Genomic DNA, 23835 nt, shown 5'->3' with positions numbered 1-23835 from the left:
AGCACCACCTCAATGCCCACCCCTGCAGTGTTAACCATCTGAAGGGGGAGCTTGGACCTGCCAAAGTTAACAACCATCTCTTTGGTCTTGGTTGCATTCAGGATGAGGCAGTTCTCTTTACTCCAGTCACAGAACAGCAGCAATCTAGTCTTATTAATATAATATTACTGAATGCAAAGAATCGATCTTATCAATTTATTAATAACACGATGGTTTCTTTGATATGAAACTACATGCACAGTCTTTGATACTTTTACTTCTGTTGTTTTTACCTTTCAAGTATATTGGATGGAGCCAATAAATAGGACGATTGCCACACACTTCGAGGACTTTTGAATTCAGCAGGAAATGTTGGTCCTTAATTGGATGTTCAGCTGCCACCCAAACAAGAGACTCATCAAACTTCACTGGCATAATTTCATCTTGCTGTTAAAATGAATGGCATATGTTAACCTTTTTATATCAACTGCCAAAAAAGCAAGAATTCATTATTTTTTTTAATTTGGCAGTTTCATCTGAAGTTGAACTGTAAAAAAAAACCTCAGAATTTATTAGTAGTACAATAAGAGCAAATGACAAGACATAATTAAATTCAACTTCAGTTTGAACATATGGTGTGGTATAATTGGGTTTTCCACAAGTACTGATTAGCAGAATTTCATTAGGAACTTTGTGCACAAACATATTTTTCATCATTAGGTAGCACAGAAAAGGGCTTCAAATGCTATGTCAGCAGCAACATGATGATTTAAAAATGAAGACTTTCACGTGTATTGCATGTGCCAGTGTAAGAGAATACTGTAATTTTACTTGGCAGATCCGAGTCTTTCCATCTGTGTCTCCTATTGACAAAAGAGCTCTCAATACGTTTGGATTGGGTAAAACCCTTCTCCCTGGAGAACGGCAGAAGTGAAGAGCATTGAAGACAGACTGAATGCTTTTTCCATTGTAAAAGTATTGGAAAAATGTTTTTTTTAAACGGAGCAAAGGTCAGAGTACTGATCTGAACATTACTGGAATTTGGCAGATTATTTCTTGGAATTTATCTTTTTACTTTGGAACAAATGTACTGGTGTAGCTTCTTTGAGCAAGCCTCTGTTATAAATGTTATTCAATTGCTCTTTGGCAATCAGAATTATTTATTTTATGCCAGAGATGGTAAGTTCAAGCAGGGAATGTAGAAATTGAAAGAAAGTTGATTGCGTGTGTCATGAATACTGAGGAAGGTTGTGACAGCAGGATACAGGTCAGTTGGAAACATGGGCAGATAAATGGCAGATGGAGTTTAATCCAGACAAGTGTAAAATGTTGGGAGGTCAAATGTAAGAGGAAAGTAAATCGTAAATGGCAGAACCCTTTGGCGCTTTGGCGTACAGAGGGTTGGGAGTCCGTAGCTTCCTGGAAAAAGGTCACATAAGAAGATAGGGTTGGAAATAATGTGTTTGCCAAACTTTCCTTTATCGGTATAGACATTAAGTAAACAAGTTGAAAATGTATGTTACGGCTACATAAAACTTTGTTTAGGCCACATTTAAGGCATTGTGTAAAGTTTTGGTCACCCCATTACTGAAAGGCTGTGGATACTTTGAAGAAGTTCAACAGGATGTTGCCTGGATTAGAGAGTGTAAGATATCAAGAGAAGTTGAACAAGCTAGAATTATTTTCTCTGGAGAGTCAAAGACTGAGAGAACCTGACAGAAGTATATAAAATTATGAGGGGCAAGGTTAAGGTCGATAGGCATAATCTCTAATACTTCTAATGCTAAAGGGCAGAGATGAGAGAAGAAACAATTTTAAAGGTGATTTCTGAGGTCTGATGCAAGATTTGTACACAGTGTGTGATGTACCTTGAACGCACTGGTACGGAAGGTGCTGGATTAGTTAAAATTGGCATCATGGTGGGCGCAGACATCATGGACAGAAGCACCTGTTCGTCTGCTGCAGAATCGTGGATTCAGAGTTACACAGCATGGAAAAAGGCCCTTCTGCCCAACTTGTACATATTGACTAAGTTGCCTATCTGAGCTGGTCCCATTTACCGGCATTTAGCCCACGTTACTCTAAATCATTCCTGTCCAAATGTCTTTTGAATGTTGTAATTGTACCTGACTCTACTTCTTCCCGTGGCAGCCTGTTCCACATTCACATCACCCTCTGTGTGAAAATACTGGCCCTCAGGTCTCTTGGAATATTTCCCATCTCACATTAAACCCATGCCTTCTAGGTTTAGACTCACCTGAACTGGGAAAAGACTGTGTCTCTTTCTATCCCCCTCATGATCACCCGCTGAACTCCAGGGAAAAAAGCCCTAGGCTACAAGTATTTATGCTAGATCCAAATTATATGGATTTCATTAATAACATTGGCTATGTTTTTCATTAACAACAGGATCTTGACCAGTTGCGCAAGGTGAGCTGAGAAATAATTAATGGAGTTTAATACAGATAAGTGCGAGGTGTTGCATTTTGGGAATTCAAACCAGGGCAGGATCTTCACTGTGAATGGCAGGGATCTGGGGAATGTCGTAGAGCAGGAGTGTAGGTAAATAGTTCCTTGAAGGTGGCATCACAGGTCGATAAGAGGTCAAGAAGGCATTTGGCACATTGGATAGGGTAAATGTGCATGGTCTTTTACCCAGAATAGAGGAATCAAGAACCAGAGAACATAACCTTAAGGTGAGCGGGGAACATTTTAAGAGGAACCTGAGGGCCAACTTTTTCACACAAAGTGTGGTGGGTATATAGAAGGAACTTCCAGAGAAGGTAGTTGAGGCAGATACTATAACAACATTTAAAATACTATGGACAGGCACATAGACAGAAAAGGTTTAGAAGGATATCCACAGGCAGGTGGAATTAGTGTAAACGAGGCATCTTGGTCAGCGTTGGGCCATTGGGGTCAATACCATGTAGTATGACTCTACGACTACATCAACGTACTTACCAAGGAGTTGATGATTGAATTGACACATTAGAATGTTGAAGGCTACAGAATGGTCAAAGGTCAAATATTTTGCTCCTGTCTAGATAGGATACACATAGGGGCTATGGAAATTTGGAACTGAAAGCAACAGAAGGAAACAACTTTCTTTGACGTCTGACCCAGAGACGTCATTTGTCTGTAAAGCTGAATTTAATTCAAGCAAACCTAATTTCCAATATTAAGAAAACTAAAATAGATTGCTGGTCCCACATTCATCTACATTACGCTACATGTCATATAATCTAGTGTATTTATTTACTTCAGTGTTTATTCATCTGTGCTCTGGAAAAGATCAGTAGTGGACTGCAGTGCGAGGAGGAGTGTTAGTTGTTACAGACCTTGTACCACGCACTAAATGCCAAGGCATCAAACATTAATCATACCTTTTGATTATAGTGGGTGTAGAGTGCATTAAAGGGAAGACAAGGGGCTATCTGGCACAGATCTGCAATTTATTTTTGAGAATTTAATTTGTAAAGGAGTTGCAACATGCATAAAACATTATGTTGGTAGTCGATGTTAAGTTTTCAAACTACAAGTCTATAAACCTATAAAAGTTTTTATTTTACACAAATGAGGCAAAGAATTGATGTACAATTTTTATTGCTATAAATTTTTTACTTTCTCATTAATAACTTCCAGTATAAATTATTTTTATGTATTGAACTCCTGCAGAAAATTGTTTCTTATACTTGCTTATACTTTTATTACGAAGTACACAATAATATTTTGCTACACTTCGTGGATCTATATTCTTATACAAGATCCAATTGCTTGGAAAAGAAGGCAGATTATTGGTGAATGACGCTTGGGAAATGAACTTGAGTGCTGGTCAGAAGTAGCTGTCAAGAAAATATCGTTTTCTTATTTTTAAGAAAGTTTATTGATATTGTTGTGTGCGAGAATAATTGTGAGAATAATATATAAATGAATAGAGCTCTCAAGATATCACTGATGATTAGTTTATAAATATTTAAAGTATTGTTCTATGTAATATGCATTGTATTTGCCTTGAAGGTTTTCACAGTTCAGTACATGAAGTACATGTTATATGTTGTAGGTTGACCAACATATAGCTTTATTGACAATATTTTTGGAGGAAGAATACAGCCCTCTGTTGCTGTTGTGCAGAATGTAGATGCTGCCATGGGTGTCCAGAGTATTTTTTTCTGTAGGTAGGATAGCACAGTGGCACAGTAGAGCTGCTGCCTCACAGCGCCAGAGACCCAGGTTCAACCCTGACCACTGGTACTGTCTGTGCGTAGTTTGTACTTTCTCCCTGAAATGGTGTGGGGTTTTCTGGGTGCTCCAATTTCCTCCCACATTCCAAATCTATATTACTAAATCTCTGATCTTGACTGCTTTTGGCCCACTGTGCTGCGATTTCCGACAGAACGCCGCCACCTACGTCCGTCATTTTTGGCCACCTTGCTCAGAGCCCCCCTCCGCCTTATGGGTGCAGAAGATTTTTCCCATCGATGAAAAATCAGAGAGATATTAATGTTTTGAAAGAAAATCACCATTCTCTCTGCTGCCCCTGCTGGAGGGAGGGGGAGGGACTATAAAACCAGTAAGTGGTGTGCCTCACTCAGTCTCTGCAAGATGGATGAAGCCAAGGGTCACGTCTCTCTGAGCTCTGAATAACACTGAACAAATGTCTACACAACTGTGAGTACCCTTAATGTGGTTTGAAAATGAAAATATGGTTTGTTTGAAGTAAAAAGGCACCGCCTTAAAATGGTTGTTTGGGTTCTTTGGCTTGAAGTTGAAAGGCACTACTTACTGCAAATGGTGGCTTGGGTGCTTTGACCTGATGTTGAAAGGCACTACTTACTGTAAATGGTGGCTTGGGAGCTTTGGTTTCATGTTGAAAGGCACTACTTACTGCAAATGATGGCTTGGGTGCTTTGACGAAGTTGAAAGGCACTACTTACTGCAAATGGTGTCTTGGGAGCTTTGGCTTGAAGTTGAAAGGCAATACTTACTGCAAATGGTGGCTTTGGTGTTTTGTTTGAAGTTGAAAGGCACTACTTACTGCACATGGTGGCTTTGGTGCTTTGGCTTGAAGTTGAAAGGCACTACTTACTGCAAATGATGGCTTGAGTGCCTTGGCATGAGGTTGAAATGCACTATTTACTGCAAATGGTGGCTTGGGAGCTTTGGTTTAAAGTTGAAAGGCACTACTTACTGCAAATGGTGGCTTGGGTGCTTTGGCTTGAAGTTGAAAAGCACCACTGCAAATGCACTTACTTCCTGTTTGCACTGCATATTGATTTTAGATAAAACGCTACCACTTATGGCTGTGATCTTTGGCCCTCTTACTCAGTCCCCCCTCCGCTGAGCAGGTGCAGACGATTATTCCCATCAATGAAACATAAAAGAGTTATTAGTGTTTAAAAAATGTTGAGAATCTCTCTCCTGTCAATCACGCCCTGAAAGCCACACCTTTTCCGGTGGGAGGGGGAGGGGTTATAAAACCCAGAAGTGTGGGTGTGGCTCAGTCTCTGCATGGTGGGGAGGGAGAGGTCATGACTGTCTGAGCTGTGAATCAACTGAACACAATGAATGTCTACTGAACTGTGAGTTTGGTGTTTTGTGTGGTTTTATGGTGGTTTCACCCTGCATGAAATGGTATGAAGCTGCACTTGAATTTGGTGGCCTTGGATCCAGCTTGAAGTGGTTGGAAACTGCACTTGAATTCGGTGGCCTTGCACCCTGCTCATAGTGGTAAGAAACTGCACTTTCTTACCACTATACTGGAATTTGGTGGCCTTGCACCCTGCTTGAAATGAAATTTCAAGGAATAGTCATGTCAACTGCCAGCCCACCAGCCGTGAATGAGCTGCCAGCAGTTCAGGCTTGAGGGACTGAGCTGCCACCCCAAGAACCCATACCAGCACTCCAGAAAGCCCCCCCGCACTGGTCACCAATATTGGAATTGGTGGAGAGGTGGAATATTGCGTCAGGGGACCAGCCCTCCCATGTGAACATGGGACCCAATGGGTCCCACTTAGTCTAGTATCTAGGATAGAAATTGGGTAATGGTTGAAGGTTGTTTTTCAGACTGAAAGCTGGTGACTAGTGGTGTGCTTCAGGGTTTGGTGCTGAACCAATTGCTTGTTTGACATCTATATAAATTATTTAGTTGAGAATGTACAAGGCATGATCCGTAAGTTTGCCTATGACACTCAAGTGGGTAGTATTGTTGATAGTGAAGATGGGTGTCAAACATTGCAGCAGGATATTGATCGGTTGGGTAGGTGGACTGAGGAATGGTTGAAACACTTAAATACAGATAAATGCGAGGTGTTGCATTTTGAGAAGTCAAAGCAGGGCAAAACCTACACAGTGAATGGCAGGGCCCCGGAGCTGGCCACGCTCTATGACATGCAGGTTTGTAGGTGCATTGGCTTCTATAAAATCCCCTAGTGTGTAGGTCACAGAACTGGTCTATGGGTGATCAATGATGGGCATGGACTCGGTGGGCTGAATTGCCTATTTCCACACTGTAACTTAACTAAAGGTTTAATATGACCCACCACTTCTAAGGCCAATAATATGACCCACCACTTCTAAGAGAGCTTTTTAACACGAGTGAATTACATTTGCAGATTGGAATTGATGCTAATGAGATTAATTTGCATCTCATATCTTGCAATCTACAGATAAGAATGAGTAGCCTAAAAACCTAATTGCAAGTTGTTATTGAAGTCAAAATGTAGTTTGAAGCCAGGAGCCAGGATTTTTGGCCACTGAAAGACTAAGCAATGAGGGGGCTGAAAGAGCTTCAGTTTTGCTTGGCAAGATAAGACTTAATAAAAAGGCAAGTGTGCATCAGGTTAAATAACTTGAATGGCAAGAATGGTAAGTTTTTGAAATTTCTCAAGCTTTGAAATTTTTCTGGATAATACCTAATAATCCTACCCAGTGGTGGATCTTGTAAGATTAAGTCAAACTTAAATACTTTGATCCATTAATTTGAACTTTGGTAGCAGTCATGAGATTTTCTTTGTGGATGCAAGTTTCAAACGTGGAATGATGCAAACAACACCTAATGGAATTAGAGGCCAAAACTGCTTTTAGAGGAATAAAAGACAGTCTGAGAACGTTGTGCTGCAGATAGATGTGGATAGGGTAAATGTTACCATGATAAGCCACTGCAGGTGGACTTTAATATCTACTGGATTTTTTGTGAGCAACTGAATTGTTAAATGTTAAGGACTGTTAACTAAAGAAAAGTTCCAGTTTTCCATCAACGATTATTTCAATTAATGTTTCTGTAAATTAAACTCATTTTAAGAAAGATTTTTATTAATGAGCTGTGTAGGAGATGTGACACATAAATCAGTCAGATTAGATTGGACTAATTGCAATCCAATCCCTGGAATTCAAATGATCTGGATGTCCAACTGACAGCTTTTATTTCACAATGTGCTAGTTCTTATTTCCATCCCTCAGCTTGGTGAAAGGAATCTTTATGAAAGAACTAGGGCAGGGGGGCGGGGTCAACCCTATTGCCTTCTATATTCCTTCAACCAGATGTCTGATATGTACAGTTTCCTTGCCAGTCCTTCTATATTAACCAAATACTGTATGGATAAAAAGCAGGATCAAAATGGGAGTGATAAAATGTGCCAGGTATCTATTTCTAACAGCACTCATTTCTCCATATATCACAGAGGAAGGTCATCAAGTCCATGTCAGGTCAATCCCACCTCTCCATTTTCTGCAACTTATTCTGTCCCAAAAGACCATTAGTGCTCCCCGAGTCTCCCATCCCTATTTACTCCAGAGGTTTAGTTTAGAGATGCAGTGAGGAAACAGGCCCTTGGGCCCATCGAGTCTGCACCGACCAGCAAACCCCGCGCATTAATGCTGCACACACCAGGGACAATTATATTTATATCCAAGTCAATTAACTTACAAACTGGTACATCTTTGGACTGTGGGAGGAAACTGAAGATCTCGGAGAAAACCCACACAGGTCAAGGGGAGAACGTACAGACAGCACCTGTAGGTTATTTAGAATTAGGACATCTTGGGGACATCAGAGGAAACTTGAGGTGAACCCAGGCATCAAACATTCACTCAACACTGACATCATCAGAGGTTAGAATCAAACTGGGATTGTGAGTTCTGAGATGGCTGCACTACCTAAGGTATGTGTGCCACTTTGGGTCATTTTTCCACATTAATGGCGCTTTCTCACGGGGCGACTTGACGCAAGATGTAACCATAGTGAAGTGATCGTGGTCTAGCACGATATCACACGATATAACGGGGGGGTGGTTAAAGAGTTCCTACGGTACTCGGCATTTCTGTTATTTGTGCGAGTGACTTGTCCGTCTCCCGAGCTTTCCCGTTAAATCTTGAATGAACATTGTGAACTGTGAAGTGTCACATGGCACAAATAATGTCACTTTTTTTTTCACACACTATAAATATCCTCCCTCGGTTGAATTGGCTCATTTGGAGACATGCCTGTACTAATGCCGTGACTTTATTGCAGGAAGATGCCACATTACTTAGACGATGTTAGTTGCGTCCAAGTTTAAATTTCCAACGTGTGTTTCAGAAGTACCACAGATCCCCACCTTTATAAATTTCTATCTGGCAGTGTTTTCTGTGTCAGGAATTTCAGCCCTTTGTCTATATTTGATGACAGTAACTACAGACGAAGGGCTGAAATTCCTGAGACAGAAAACACTGCCTGGTAGAAATTTATAAAGATGGGGACCTGTGGTACTTGTAAAGAGTCAGCGCAGAATCCTTGATAATCAAAAACTGTCTGAATCAGCAAGTTAGTCACAAAATGCTGGAGTAACTCAGCGGGCCAAGCAGCATCTCTGGAGAAAAGGAATAGATTCCATTTTTGGTCGGGACCCTTCTTCGGGATGATTGTAGGGGGGAACTGGAAGCAAGAAAAGACCGGGACAAATCAGGGCCAAGAACAGATGACCTCAGCAGGGTATTTTGAAGAGGGGTCCCGACCCGAAATGTCGCCTAACCGTTTCCTCCAGAGATGCTGCCTGACCCACTGAGTCACTCCAGCACTTTATGTCTATATTTGGTTCCCCCTCCGCCCTTTCCCAGCTGTTCTCAATCGCACCCCTGGCCACACAAAAATTTATACTTTAAGAAGGAATACACGGAACATTTAAACTCAGAACGCTTCTAACAGAGTGAGCCATGTGAGCACTTTGATCATTCTCCCTATATTTGCATTTGACAAAATAGTCGGGAAAAAATGTTTAAAAGTGTTCATACCTTTTGCTATGCCTAATTGGCCCTTACCTCTGCGAAAATAGTCTGATATTCGTAGGTGAAATGTCACCAACAATAATTGATTCTATTATTAATTGACTCTATTAGCGGAAAGATGCAATTCTGATCTAATATTATCAATTTGGAAGCAACACCAGCAATTTATTAAATCTGACTACATGCGGCACAGTGGTAGAGTTGCTGCCTCACAGCCCCAGAAACCGGGGTTTGATCCTGACCATGGGGGGGGGGAGAGAGAGAGTGTAAGTTACCCAAGTCAGATCTGGGAAGAAAAATATAAAAAGCTGGAGTAAGTAGTAAGTCAGCGGGTCAGGCAGCATCTCTGGAGAAAAAGAATAGGTGGCGATTCGAATCGGAACCCTTCTTCAGACATCCTAATCGGAATTGAGTCTGAAGATGTGTCTCGTCCCGAAACATCACCTATTTTTCTCCAGAGATGCTGCTTGACTCACTGAGTTACTCCAGCTTTTTGTGTCTGTCTTCGGTTTAAACCAGCATGTGCAGTTCACTCCTTTCACAGGTCTCTGGAGAACATTGATTGGTAGCGTTCCGGACCCTGCTTCGGAAAGGCATCGATCGCTAGTCGGCAAGGACTCCGAGCTGTATCTCTCAAAGAAGTACATGTGAAAAATTTCTCACGGACAATAAAAATGCGGGACCTGTCAGTAAAGTCCCTTTTAAAGATCACAGTTATTTTCTTAACATAACTCATGAATAAGTTAATGTCCATATGCGGATGCAAATCTTTATTTTTTTAATTCAATCCCACAGAAGGCAATTTTTACTCACCTTCTGTCCCCTCTGTCCAGCTTCCGGGTTTACCATTCGCAGGAGTTCCCACGGTAACCGCAAGAGTTATTACGGATATCGCACAGATATCGCACTGGCCACTACGTTCATATAATGTTGCAATGCTCAACCACAAGTGTACAAGTCACTCTTGGAGAAATTCAAGCTTGCTTGAATTTTCTCCCGAGTCAACAAGTTACACGATTACCTGCCATTAGCACCACGGTGGTCCACGAATGCCGTACTGTTATCGTATGAGGTTCCCACGATGTTAAACTCTGGTTAACTCTTGCGTCAAGTCGCACCGTCAGAAAGGCCTATAAGGCTGCACAAATGAAACTTGTCTTTCACTGTTATTGTATTTATTCTTCTACCTGAGTTATTTGTTCCAGAATGTCACACTCTCTTCATACATTGTATTTTATTTACCAGCAAACCAGACACCCGGATGAGATTGAGAACGGTCTGAAGAAGGATCCCAAACTGAAACATCCCCTATCCTTCTTCTCCAGAGATGCTGCCTGACCCACTGAGTTACTCCAGCCCCTCGTGTCTATCTTATATACCCGAGTACCCTGAAATAACTCTAATTTGATATTCAGAAGAGTTACAATAAAGTAAAATTAGGACAACCCTCTGGAAAATGTAATATTAATTGTTCTGGAGCTGACTGTAAGGTGGAACTTCTAATCCCTTACTATCTGAAATCATGATTGACTGAATTTGACTGATTGAATGGACGTCATCAACAGCTAATAAGAAAGGTGAACGTGCAGATACAGTTATTAAGAGAATAAATTGGACAGAGGTCTGTAAATTAGTTGAAGTATATAAGATCTATTTGGTGTGACAGGAACAAATGGAGCCTAGAAATAATTTTGCCCTTGCACAGATGAACAACAGAGTTTGTCGTTAATGGAATTATCACTGCAAACCATTTTGCGGACTGGGTATCTTTTCTGCAAATTATCCATTGTAAGACCATTGCTTTGCACCCTTGTAGTTTGCATGGTTGCTAAGCCATGAGATTATGGGGAGGAAGGAAAGCTTCTGTGAAGGGTTTAGTATGCAACTTACTCGATGCATTACAGATCTTGCATCTGTTTCTGCAACAATGGCTCACGGCATTTAAGCTGCAAATGATGCAGAGAAGATTTACGAGGATGTCGCCAATTGTCAAGGGTCTGAGCTAAATGGAAAGGTTGAGCAGGCAGGACTTTTACTCCTTGGAGTGCAGGAGGCTAAGTGGCGATTTTGTCGAGATGTATAGAATCGTGAGGGGATTAGATAAGGTGAATGTACAGAAATGTTAGATGCTGTTTTATGCAACTGATCATGCATTAGCAACCTGAGTCTGAACATGCCAGCTGGTCAGAGGACTTGAAATTAAGAATGCTGAGAGTTCAATCCAAATGTACCCCTTATAATTTTTTTTAATGATTATTTTCTTGTAGAAATTCCTTTGTGTAATGCCCCTGTCCCACTTATGAAACCTGAACGGAAACCTCTGGAGACTTTGCGCCCTACCCAAGGTTTCCGTGCGGTTCCCGGAGGATTTTGTCAGTCTCCCTACCTGCTTCCACTACCTGCAACCACCTGCAACCTCCGGGAACCGCACAGAAACCTTGGGTGGGGTGCAAAGTCTCCAGAGGTTTCCGTTCAGGTTTCCTAAGTGGGACAGGGGCATTACATTGCAAAATAAATTACAATCGTCAGTTGGAATAGACCCTTGCCCTATTATTTCAATTTCTCTCAGAGTAGTAACAGATTAACATTTTTTCTGAAGGCTAACTGGGATATGCAATTATCCATTAAAAATCTAATATTAAAGATGTCAAAACTTGCTTCTGGACTGGGTAAAATTTCCTGTTCGTGTTTTTCGACTGTGATTGGGATGAATATATTCTTTGATAGCAGGATATTGAGGAATGCGATAGTTTTATGTAGTGGCCTAAACCAAAAAAAGCTTTAAAAGTTACTCCATGGGAGTGCAGGATTGAATAAGGGAAATGCCAAGATGACAACCTGAATGGATCTATGGTTTCACAAATGGAGGATGACACTCTGCTTGTCATATTTCAAGGACTGCAAATCACATTCTGAAGACTTTTGAAGAATTGTAATCTGTCCTTACATCCAAACTGCTAGCTCGGGTTTCAATACATTAACTACTTGCATATAGAATCAAAGTCTGTATTTTGCAATTATAGTAATAGAATCATAGAGTTGTACAACACAGAAACTGGACCTTCAGCTCAATTTGCCCCTGCTGACCAATTTGATGCATAGCCCTCTAAGCCCTCTAAACCTTCTACCCTACACATGAATCTATCCAAATGCATTTGACGTATTCTAATTGTACTGCTTCTATACACTTCCTCTCGCACATACCCATCAACCCATGGGCGAAACAATTACCCCCTCAAGAATGTTATTGTTCTATCTGAGACATATGGCAATAAAACACTCTTGACTCTCTTTATAATTTTTCCGCTCTCACCTGAAACCTATGTTTTCTAGTTTTAAACTCTACTCTAGGGAAAACGTCTCTGGCCCACTTTATCTACCACCCTGATGATTTTATATATTTCTGCAAGGTCACTCCTCAGTTTCCTTGGCTCCAAGGAAACTATACACCTGTAGTCAATGTACCTGTAATCCTCACTCACCACTCTACAACACTCCCCAGGGCCCTATCAAGTCCTGCCCTGATTTAACTTTCCAAAGTTCATTACTTCGCACTTGTCCGCATTAAATTCCATCTGCCATTCCTCTGCATACATTCTCAATGATCTTGGTCTTGTAACCTTAAACTAAATTTTTAATTGTTCATCACATTAACAATTTTAGGGTCATCCGGAAACTTTCTACTCATGCTGCCTAAGTTCCCATCGAAATCATTAACATAGACGACAATCAAAAAGGGACCCAACTCTGATCCCTGCGTACAGATTGGCCTGTTGGAAATTACCTGTAGATTGAATGTGGAATGGGGATCTGCAGCCTGATTGTTAATCACTGGGAAAACCTGATCAGAACCTGAAAGCTCCAGAAATGTGTTATTCCAGAAGTGCAGTAATTTAGTAGCATGTGTAAACCAGGATCTGCAGTTCCTTGAGTCTACAGTCGAATGTTTGTGGCAAATATGTACTTTGGATGCTTATAGAAGAGCTTTAACTATTATATGAGAAATGGCATATATGCACATTAGCTGTTTTATACATTCTTACAATCATATCTTTCTTCCTATCAGGAATGCTTGCTCAATTTTAATTTGGTTCCTAAATTCATTTACTGATAGAAGCAGCTACCATGTTTCTTCCATTTTGGAACAAGTACATTATTTGTTGTCACGCTCCAGAGGACTATTTGTTTGTGAATGGCCATGCATTTAAACAACAAATTGTTCAAAAGACACCTAGGGGTGCCATTAGAAAATAATTTTGGTGGTTTTTTTTCCCCTCAAAACTCAGGAGAAACTAAAGACAAAGCAGAGAAATCTCTGGTCATTATAGTTCAGCTCATCATACAATCACTGATCCTTTGGATGACCTTTTTTGCATTATTGAATGTATTGTCTTTTTAGAAAGACTGCACATTTATTGCCAAATATCGATCTTCTTGCAAAGAGATGTGCTTTTTTGACAAAGGTTTTGACTCAAATTTCCTATCTTATTTATAATGGTGCACGTTCTTACAAATATTGGAGAGAACAACCTGGGGAGAGTTCTACATCACCACACTTATGTTCTAGCACTGTGTTGTGGCTGGCTGAGACAGAAGCTGGCGCCTTGACTAAAACTACATCATTTATAATGTACACAATGTAAATAATGTATTTCTTTAGCATCCCTGAGCTTTTGCCTCCAGAATCTCAGAATTGTTAGGTAACTAAGAATATATATATTTTTTAACTTTTAATGATAGTGAGCAAAAGATTAAAAAAAAAAAAAATTGATAAAAATGATCAACCATTACTGATCGGAAACAACTTTCTAAAGTTCTAAAATATAATGGGATTTGGCCTTAAACTAAAGGTATCTCGTTTGATTTTTAAGAGACTTAATCCAGGAAATAAGGAAGGTATAGGAAAACAAGAATGATAATGGTAACATGCACGAGAATGGGACTAATTGAAAAACTCTTTTGAGTATTAGATAAATAAACTGGTCTAAATGATCTTGTGCTGCAAAGTATGAACATACAAAATCAGATAACAGAAGCTGAAAAAGAGCTTTCAGGAATAGTCACCATTCATCTGAAGTCCCTTTTATTCATTTGCAAAATTCAGTCATTGTCACCTGAACATCAACAAGCTGTATATACAGCAATTGTCATTTTCCAATGCTGGCAAAATTGTAGGATGTGCAATATCTGATAGTGGATTTGAGCAGAATGTTCTGTTTTTTGTGTCTGATTGATGCTTGAGAAAATATGTTAACACAATGTTTCTTTCACTTGGGGCTCATGACTGATTTCTAATGCAGAAACAAATCACTTATTTAAGAATTTTGTTTATTAAAGAATACTTGTTGTTTATGTTCATTGTCACCACGAAATAGAAATAGAAATATGTGCAGTAGGAGGCCATTTGGCACTTCGAGCCTGCACCACCATTCATTGTGATCATGGCTGATCATCCACAATCAGTAACGCATGTCTGCTATCTCCCCATATCCTTTGATTCCGCTAGCCCCCAGAGCTCTATCTACCTCTCTTTTAAATTCATCCAGTGAATTGGCCTCTACTGCCTTCACCAGCAGAGAATTCTACAAATTCACTTTTCTGATCTCAGTTTTAAATAGCCTCCCCTTTATTCTTAGACTGTGACCCCTGGTTCTGAACGCCCCCAACATTGGGATTTTTTTCCCTGCATCTAGCTTGTTCCAGTCCTTTAATCATTTTATATTTCTTTAAGATATCCTCTCATCCTGCTAAATTCCAGTGAATAAAGCGCAGTCTTTCCAATCTTTTCTCATATGACAGTCCCACCATCCCAGGGATTAACCTTGTGAACCTACGCTGCACTGCCTCAATAGCAAGGGTGTACTTCCTCAAATTAGGAGACCAAAACTGCACACAATAATACAGATGTGGTCTCACTAGGGACCTATACAACTGCAGAAGGACCTCTTTACTCCTATACTTAAACCCTCTTGTTAAGAAGACCAACATGCCATTAGCTTTCTTCACTGTCTGCTGTACCTGCATGCTTACTTTCAGTGACCAGTGTACAAGGCCACCCAGGTCTTGTCGCACTTCCCTTTTTTCTAATCTGACATAATTGAGATATTAATCTGCCTCCTTGTTCTTGCCGCAAAAAGTGTATATTTTATCTACATTATACTGCATCTGCCACGCATCTGCCCACTCATTCAACATCTCCAAGTCACCCTGCGCAACCTCCTAGTAGCTTCTTCGCAGTTCACACTGCCACCCAGCTTTGTGTCATCTGCAAATTTGCTAGTGTTACTTTTAATCCCATCATCTAAATCATTAATATATATATTGTAAATAGTTGCGGCCCCAGCACCGAGCCTTGCGGCACTCCACTTGCTACTGCCTGCCATTCTGACAGGGACCCGTTTTTTCCAACTCTTCGTTTCCTGTCTGCCAAACAATTCACTATTCATGTCTATACCCTACGCCCAATACCACGTGCTCTACTTTTGCCCACTAATCTCCTGTGCAGGACCTGATCAAAGGCTTTCATAATAGTCCAGATATATCCACTGGCTCTCCTTCATCCATTTTACTTGTCACATCCTCAAAAAATTCCAGAAGTTTATTCAAGCAGGATTTCCCCTTCATAAATCCATGCGGACGTGTGTTTTTATAAGTAGGCCCCTCTCAGTCCTGGTCAGATGCAAGCCTGGGCGATGTCATATGGAGGACAGGCTGTTGCCCATGCAGCATGTCCCCCCTCTCCACATCGCTGATCGATCCAAAGGAACAGCAGGGCCGTTACAGTTTGGCACAAGCGCCATCGCAGGAGCTGCCAGAGTAAGGTTGTAGACAACGACGAACTGCCTTAGGGGCTCCGACTGGATTTTCTTGAGGTTTACTCCTGGAGCCTTTTCCATGACTGGATATGGCCACAAGGCAGTGGAGGTTTTAAATCAGTTTTCCTTCTCCTAGATGGACTGCCTTCCCAGGCTGACGAGCCCCATCTGCCCGAGACTCGTGGAGGCGGGAGCGTCTACCTTCCCATGCAGGTCAATAGCACCTGCTGTTATAACTTCTTTAATAATTGACTCCAGCATCTTCCCCACCACCGATGTCAGGCTAACTGGTCCATAATTCCTTGTTTCCTCTCTCGCTGCTTTCTTGAAAAGTGGGATAACATTAGCTACCCTCCAATCCACAGGAACTGATCCTGAATCTATAGAATATTGGAAAATGATCACCAATGCATCCACGATTTCTAGAGCCACCTCCTTGAGCACCCTGGGATGCAGACCATCAGCCCTGGGGATTTATCAGCCTTCAGTCCCATCAGTCTACCCAATACTATTTGACAATAGACAATAGACAATAGGTGCAGGAGTAGGCCATTCGGCCCTTCGAGCCAACACCGCCATTCAATGTGATCATGTCTGATCATCCCCAATCAGTACCCCGTTCCTGCCTTTGGTTAAAGCGGATGGACCTACTGATTTTTACAGTCAGGCCAGGGTGCTATCGCCATTCCAGCCTCCCTGGCCGCTTCCAGGCCAGGTTGGCGATGTCACCCCAGCCAACAAAGCCACCCCCGGCTGCTACCAGGCTGGACCTACAGCCACCACTGCCGGCCCGCACAGCTTCATCGGCAGCCCTCCGGCCACCCACGAGGCCGCGGCCTATGACACAGTCGATCCTCACCTCTCCCCTGTCACCAGAATGTTGGGACCATCAACCTCACTGGGATTCAAGGCCCAGTTCCAGACCAAATCTGAAGAAGAATCTTGACTAGAAAGGTCACCATATCCATGTTTTCAAGATTTGCTGCATGACCTGCTGAGTTTCTCCAGCACTTTGTGTCCATTTGTATATTAACAAGCATCAAGAGTCAAGAGAGTTTTATTGTCATGTCTCCCAGATAGGACATTTAAATTCTTGCTTGCTCCAGCACAACAGAAAACAGTTGTTTCCACTTATTTTTCAATCATAATCATAATCCCTTACTCGGTTATAGAGGACAATTGCCGATAATGTACTCATTACTATAATCACACAGATTGTTCAGAGTTGACAAGGCCATCATTTGCCCAAACCCCACTCCACTGAGACGGACAACATCCCGGACTCCTGTGTGGATCTACCCGGCTTCACTACGGTACAAGCGGATGGAGACTCGAAGGCGAGTGGGAAGATCAAAGTTGGGGGTCTTGCTCTGCTGGAGAACAATAGACGGTGTAATCCAGGTCATAACACCTTATTTTTCCAAGTCTACCTGCATATTGAAATCTCCCATAACCACAGTGGAATTACCTTTGTTACATGTCAATTTTAACTCCTGCTGCAACCAGGTTACTGTTTGGGGCCCTATAGATAACTCCCATTGGTGTCTTATCTTTACAAATGCTCAATTCTATACATAGCGCCTCTACATCACCAGTCCCTATATCACTCCTCGCAAAGGGACTGAATTTCTTCCCTCGCAAACAGAGCTACCCCTCCTCCTCTGCCCACCTGCCTGTCCTTTCTATAGGACGTATAACCCTGAATATTCAGTTCCCAGTCCCGATCCTCCAACAGCCATGTCTCAGTAATCCCCACAATGTCATATCTACCAATCTCTAACTGAGCCTCAAGCTCATCCACTTTACTTTAAACTCGCTATGAGTTCTGTTTATCACCAAATTGACCAAATACATCACAGTTTTCTTCTTCTGTTTATCATGGAAGTTCATTATTAATACATTAGTATAATACATTTGTTAAATTTAAGAGATTAGGAAAACAGTGAATACTGATGAATACATGAAAATGTACACAACTTAATTTGAAATTAGAACATGGAATATAGTGCAACACAGGAACAGGCCCTTTGGCACACAATGTTTGTGCCGGACATAATGCCAAGACCAATTCTTATCTGCCTGCACATAATCTATACCCTGCATGTCCATGTGCCTATCCAAAAGCTTGTTCAACTACAGTAACTTATCTGCTTCCACCACCACCCCTGACAGTGCACTTCAAGCATTTGCCCTGTATATCCCCTTTACATGTTGCCCTCCTCATTTTAAACCTATGCCTTCTGGTATTTGATATTGCCATCCTGAGGAAAATGGTTCTGACTGACTACCCTATCTTGCCTCTCATAATTCTTATATACTTCTCTCAGGTTCCCCTCAATCCCCAGTGATCCAGAGAAAAACTATCCAGGTCTGTCCAACAACTTCTTGTTGGTTATACTCACTAATCCAGGCATCATTCTGTTAAATTTCCTCTGCACCCTTTCCATAGCCTCCACATCTTTTAGAAATGGGGTGACCAGAACTGATGCATGTAGCAGGGGAAATGTGTTCATTGTATAGAAGAGAGTACTGGAGAATACTGCAGAACAGAGAGATCTGGAAATACATGTGCATGGGACCCCAAAAGTGATGCGTCAGCTGTTGATGAAGAAGGCATTTAGCATGATTGTCTTAATCGGGAAAGGTATTCAGTACAAAAGTTGGGTCATCATGATGCAACTGCTGTAGTACTGTTAGTTAGTACTGTGTGTAGTTTTGGTTGCCCAGTTATAAGAAGGATGTCATTATGTTTGAAATAGTGCAAAAGAGATTCACCAGGATCAACCTAAGCTTCTGGGCTTGAGTTATTGTGAGAGGTTAGATTGGCAGGCACTTTTTCTTGGAGCGTATGAGGATGAAGGATCCCTTTATTGAGGTGCATAAGATCATATGGGGCACAGTTATAGTGAACACTCATAGACTTTTTTCCAGGATTGAGGATTTGAAAACTATTTAAGATTAAGGCGAAAGAGGAGAGATTTAAGAGGCACCTCGGGGCAACTTTATCACTCAGAAGGTAGTCGGTATCTGGAATGAGCTGTTGGAGGCAGCTATAGAAGCAGATACAATTACAACTTTTAAAACACATTTAGATAGATATATGGATTGGTAGGTTTTAGAGGTTCATAGCCAAATGGAGGGAAATAGGACTAGCCAAAACTTGGTCGGCATGGACAAGGTGGGCTGAAGGACCCGTTTCTGTGCTGTTGAGCTCTATGACTTTAACTATACTTAAAGCAGACTATTAGATTAAGGGGAATTATGAAAGGCAGATCTATGTATTGAGGGACTTGTAAAAGAAGATACACTGGAGAACTAGCTGTGGACCTCGTGGAATTGGCAGGTTGTTCAGCTGCAGAAGATAAACACTGAAAAGAAATAGCACAGAATGTTTTTGATGCATTATTTAAGCAAGTAGAATTATTGAGTATGTTTACAAAAGTAATATAACATACAACCAAACAAGTTGATTTTTAAAGGAGGAAACAACTTAATGCACAAATTTAAGAAGTGTGCTGTTGTAGGTAGGATATGTAGACATTGATGTGTATGCAGCAGGCCAGCAGTCATTTCAATCAAAGACATTGGGTGTTACTAATTCAGAAAGGAACTTTTTCCGTTGTGCAGTACAAAGTGTAAAAAGGAATATTAGTCTTCAGGGACCCAAGGTCTGGTTGGGAGAGAGAGGCTGAGTAGTTTAAACTATACTGTTGTCAGAGGAATGGAAGGGGAGAGGACGTGATGGTCTGGTACAGTTTGTGGAGAGCTAGTGCCGTCAGGAGAGGGAAGACGTTGAAATTTAAGACCTTAGTTGTTTTACGAGTGACAAACATGGTGGATTAACTTCACTGACAATACATGATCTCTGCAAAAAATATATATAATTTGTTGTATGTCTGACTACTAAATTACATAGAGGCATAAATGTGACTTGGAAGTATCTAGATGTAACTCGGAGTGATGAAAGGTATCCCAGGAATGGTTCCATCAGGTTTCAGGAAAGGAGCATTATCAATCAATAGTACTGAATTAGTTCCCTGAACACTCAGTTTAATTAAGAAAGTCTTGAGGAAAGTCTTCCAGAACAAGGGGTCACAGTTTAAGGATAAGGGGGAAATCTTTTAGGACCGAGATGAGAAAAACATTTTTCACATAGAGAGAGGTGAATCTCTGGAATTCTCTACCACAGAAGGTCGTTGAGGCCAGTTCATTGGCTATATTTGAGAGGGAGTTAGATGTGGCCCTTGTGCCTAAATGGATCAGGGGGTATGGAGAGAAGGCAGGTACAGGATACTGAGTTGGATGATCAGTCCATATTCATATTGAATGGCGGTGCATGCTCGAAGGGCCGAATGGCCTGCTCCTGCACCTATTTTCTATGTTTCTATGAAAGCAGTAAAAGCCCTGACCCACGGTACGAGTTAATTCCAAGAGTTCTCCCGAGTTTAAAAAAAATCAATCATGGTAAGCATGGAGAATGAACGTAGCAGGTACGTCGGAGCTCGGGGACGTCTCTTAGAGGCTCGTACCGCTAACAAAGACTTGCTAATGGCAGGTAAGCATGGGAAGACTCGTGAAGATTTTTCAACATGTTGAAAAATGTCCACGAGAGCCCCGAGTACCGATGAGTAGCCATTACCGTAAATCTCCGAGTTCGAATCAGGGCAAACTCGGGTGAACTCTTGGAATGAACTCGTACCGTGGGACAGGGCTTTTACTCGGCTTAAAGAGAATGCTTTTGCACACTTCATTATGTTATGTGCAGGTATTGAGGAAAACAGAGCTGACGGTGTTTCTATGAAGGCTGTAGGCTATCTACTGTGAACTAATTGGATCATCTGTATATTTTACTAAAACTCTGGTCTTGTTTAGTTGTAGGGAGTAGGGGATAGAGGGAGAGCAGGGGGGAGTGGGGTAGGTGAAGAGGGAGAGTGGGAGAGGAGGGTGGATAGAGAGAGAGGAGGGGGAGTGGGAGAGGCAGGGAGTGGAGGATAGAGGGAGAGGAGGGCAGTGGGGAAGTTGAGGAGACTGGGGGATGGGGGGGATGTAAGGAGTTGGGGAGCAGGGGGGTAGACTGAGAAGAGGAGGGGAGAGGGAGTGACTGAGAGTAGGGGAAAGGAGAGGGAGGGAGAGATGAGGGAGTGAGGGGAGGAGGAGAGAGGAAGGAAGAGGGAGGTTGAAGAGGAGAGGTAGTAAGTGCTGGGGGATAAGAGGGAATGGAGGAGGCTTGGGGTAGGAAGTGGGATGGCGAAGCGCAGTTGGGGGAGGATTTCCATGACTCGCGTCACAACGGGGATCTCCGGTGTTTCAATGGGAACCCGTCAGCTGCGTCTGCGCAGTTGGGGGCTATGGGTGAGTGGTGGAATATTGCGTTGGGGGAACGGGGCCTAACGGGTCTCACTCGGTCTAGTTTAATATATGATAATTTTATTATATGATCATCTATTTCCAAAGATAAATAACAAATTGTTCCCCTCCTAACCCCCCTCCTCTCCCTATACAGAGTGTAGAGGGATAGAAAATTGCAGAGGATACAACTATCTGTGTCCTGAAACCCAAATGGACCTTGGCAAAAGCACAGTTATTCATGAGGGGTGAACAATATTTTAATGCTGGCTTTGAGTAAACCACAAGAGCCACATTCAGACTGGGAGGAAAGACAGGGAAAGAGTCTTGTAAAAGTGAGACCCAAACTTGAGGATGATTATTTTTGATTAAATATTCCAAGTCACCAGACAAATGTGTGAAGGTGCCTTGCATTGTAAAACTGAAGATACAGATCCATCTTGATTTAAATGAAAGCAGGACAAAGTTGTGAGCCTGAATGACTTAAGTCTATTCCTGACTACCAACTACAGCACAGGAAAGAATGAAAGAAGGTGGCTGAGCTTTTGGATGCACAAACACACAAACTAGGGAGAATTAGATGACAGGTGGACAGACATTTATTTTTACATGTTGATGTGGACTACAAAGAGGAGCAAAATAAACTCTTATGACATTGTTTTGATGGAGGATATTTACCAAGAAATAGGAAGGGGATAATTTATTATGGTTCCTTGACATATAACAGAATTGACTGATGATGATAATACGATGAATTATCCATATCTTGGCTACCAAAAGGCGTTTCATAAGATGTATCACAAGAAATCTGTGGGGAATGTGAACGCTCTTGGGATAGAGTAGGATGTGCAAATTGGATAATAAATTGACTAAAAAAAGGAAATGGAGGGGACTGATGAGTGGTAATAGTTATGGTGCAATAGCTGTGAACAAAGAATGCTCATGGGATCATTGCTGGGTTCTTCTGTCCATGGGATCTATAATAAATGATCCTGTTAATTGTAATACTGCAACTGCATTTGCAGATGATACCAAATCTTGTGGTGAAATTTGACAGAGCTTCATAAAATAGGCAATCTGCTCTGCCATTTTGTTCAAAAGGCAGAAAATTTAAGACTTTTGTGAGAACTTTGTTACCAGGCAGAAAGTTTATATAATTTAGCAGTGAAAAATTGAAGAGATTGAATCTACCAATATTGATTTTCTAGATCAGTATGTTGAGAGGACAACTAGGAATCCAGTTATTTTAGATCTAGTGCTTTGGAGTGAGGAAAAGTTCAATAATTACTCTGGAGTTGAAGGAAGTTTAAGGAAGAGAAGATCAAAAAGTGACAGAATTTTACGTTAAGATTGAAAAAATGTGGCCCAATCTAAAGTCTTGCATCTAACCCAAAAACCTAAACGAGCATGAATTGGCTATTGTATATTTGGAAAATGTATTAAAATATATGATTGTAGTTAGGCAGTGGTAATGGGCAATACATACATACCTTACAACAGCACACACAAACACAACAGGCAAAGCAATGTAACTGGGACGAACAACTGAAACAAAAGATAATATTAGGTAACAAGAAAATACTGGAATTGTTTGTAAGAAAACCAGTATACCTGAGGATTGGGAAAGTGTCAGAATTCATCAAATTAAGATTAAGGCATTGATGAGGAAAGGGAAAGCAGAAAAAGAGTCATCTCGTCAGAAGCACGTAAAGCATGTCAGAAGCATAGGTATATAAAAAAGAAAAAAAATGTAAATATTAATCTGGGTTTCTTTTGGTCTGCAACAGGGAAAATTACATTGGAGAATATGTAGGCGAAAGAGTACATCTGCTCCTCTTCACCACAAATAAATATTCAGGAAACATCAAGAAACCTGCCTAAGCCAAAGATATATCCAGGTTTAAATGTTCACAGAAATATTTTATCAGAGAAGAGGGCCTCGAGCTCCTCAAATTCATAATGGGTTTTTACTGCACATGTACAATTCTTTCTGAAAACACAGATGGACTGTTGCCACCACCACTTTGGGCAATGTATGTTAGATCATCACCTGCCTCTTCATCCTTGCAGTTTTCTTATAGCATTTGTTCTTCAAATATCTGTCTGATCTTCTGATCCTTTTTAGCCATCTACTTTCAGGAACAGCAACTATCTATCTATCCTATGCAAACCTTTCATGACTGATTTATATACTACAGAAATAGGCCCTTCAGCCCAATTCATCCATGCCGGACCTGGTTTTATAGCTGAGCTCGTCCGATTTGCCTGAATATCCCATATCAATTTAATTCTTTCTTATACATGTACTTGACTGAATATATTTGTAATGACACCAATTTACCTGCCTTTGCTGCATCCTCTGACAGCTTGTTCCACATACACCCACTGCATGAAGAAATTGCCTCTCGGGTTTATTTTAAATCTTACCCTT

The 23835-nt window shown here is 41.3% G+C and overlaps 1 protein-coding gene across 1 annotated transcript in view; it reads right to left on the bottom strand.

Annotated features, from left to right (window-relative positions):
• Positions 1 to 23835, bottom strand: part of tnmd (tenomodulin) — a 134359-nt gene that overhangs the window by 14668 nt on the left and 95856 nt on the right. Inside the window, exon 5 of the mRNA XM_055643903.1 lies at positions 273 to 426. Coding sequence (XP_055499878.1) covers positions 273 to 426 — 154 coding nt within the window. The remainder of the gene's footprint in view (positions 1 to 272; positions 427 to 23835) is intronic.

Source organism: Leucoraja erinacea, chromosome 12, assembly GCF_028641065.1.
Source record: "Leucoraja erinacea ecotype New England chromosome 12, Leri_hhj_1, whole genome shotgun sequence".
In the NCBI taxonomy this organism is placed as follows: domain Eukaryota; kingdom Metazoa; phylum Chordata; class Chondrichthyes; order Rajiformes; family Rajidae; genus Leucoraja; species Leucoraja erinaceus.
This window is presented reverse-complemented; position numbering and strand designations above follow the sequence as displayed.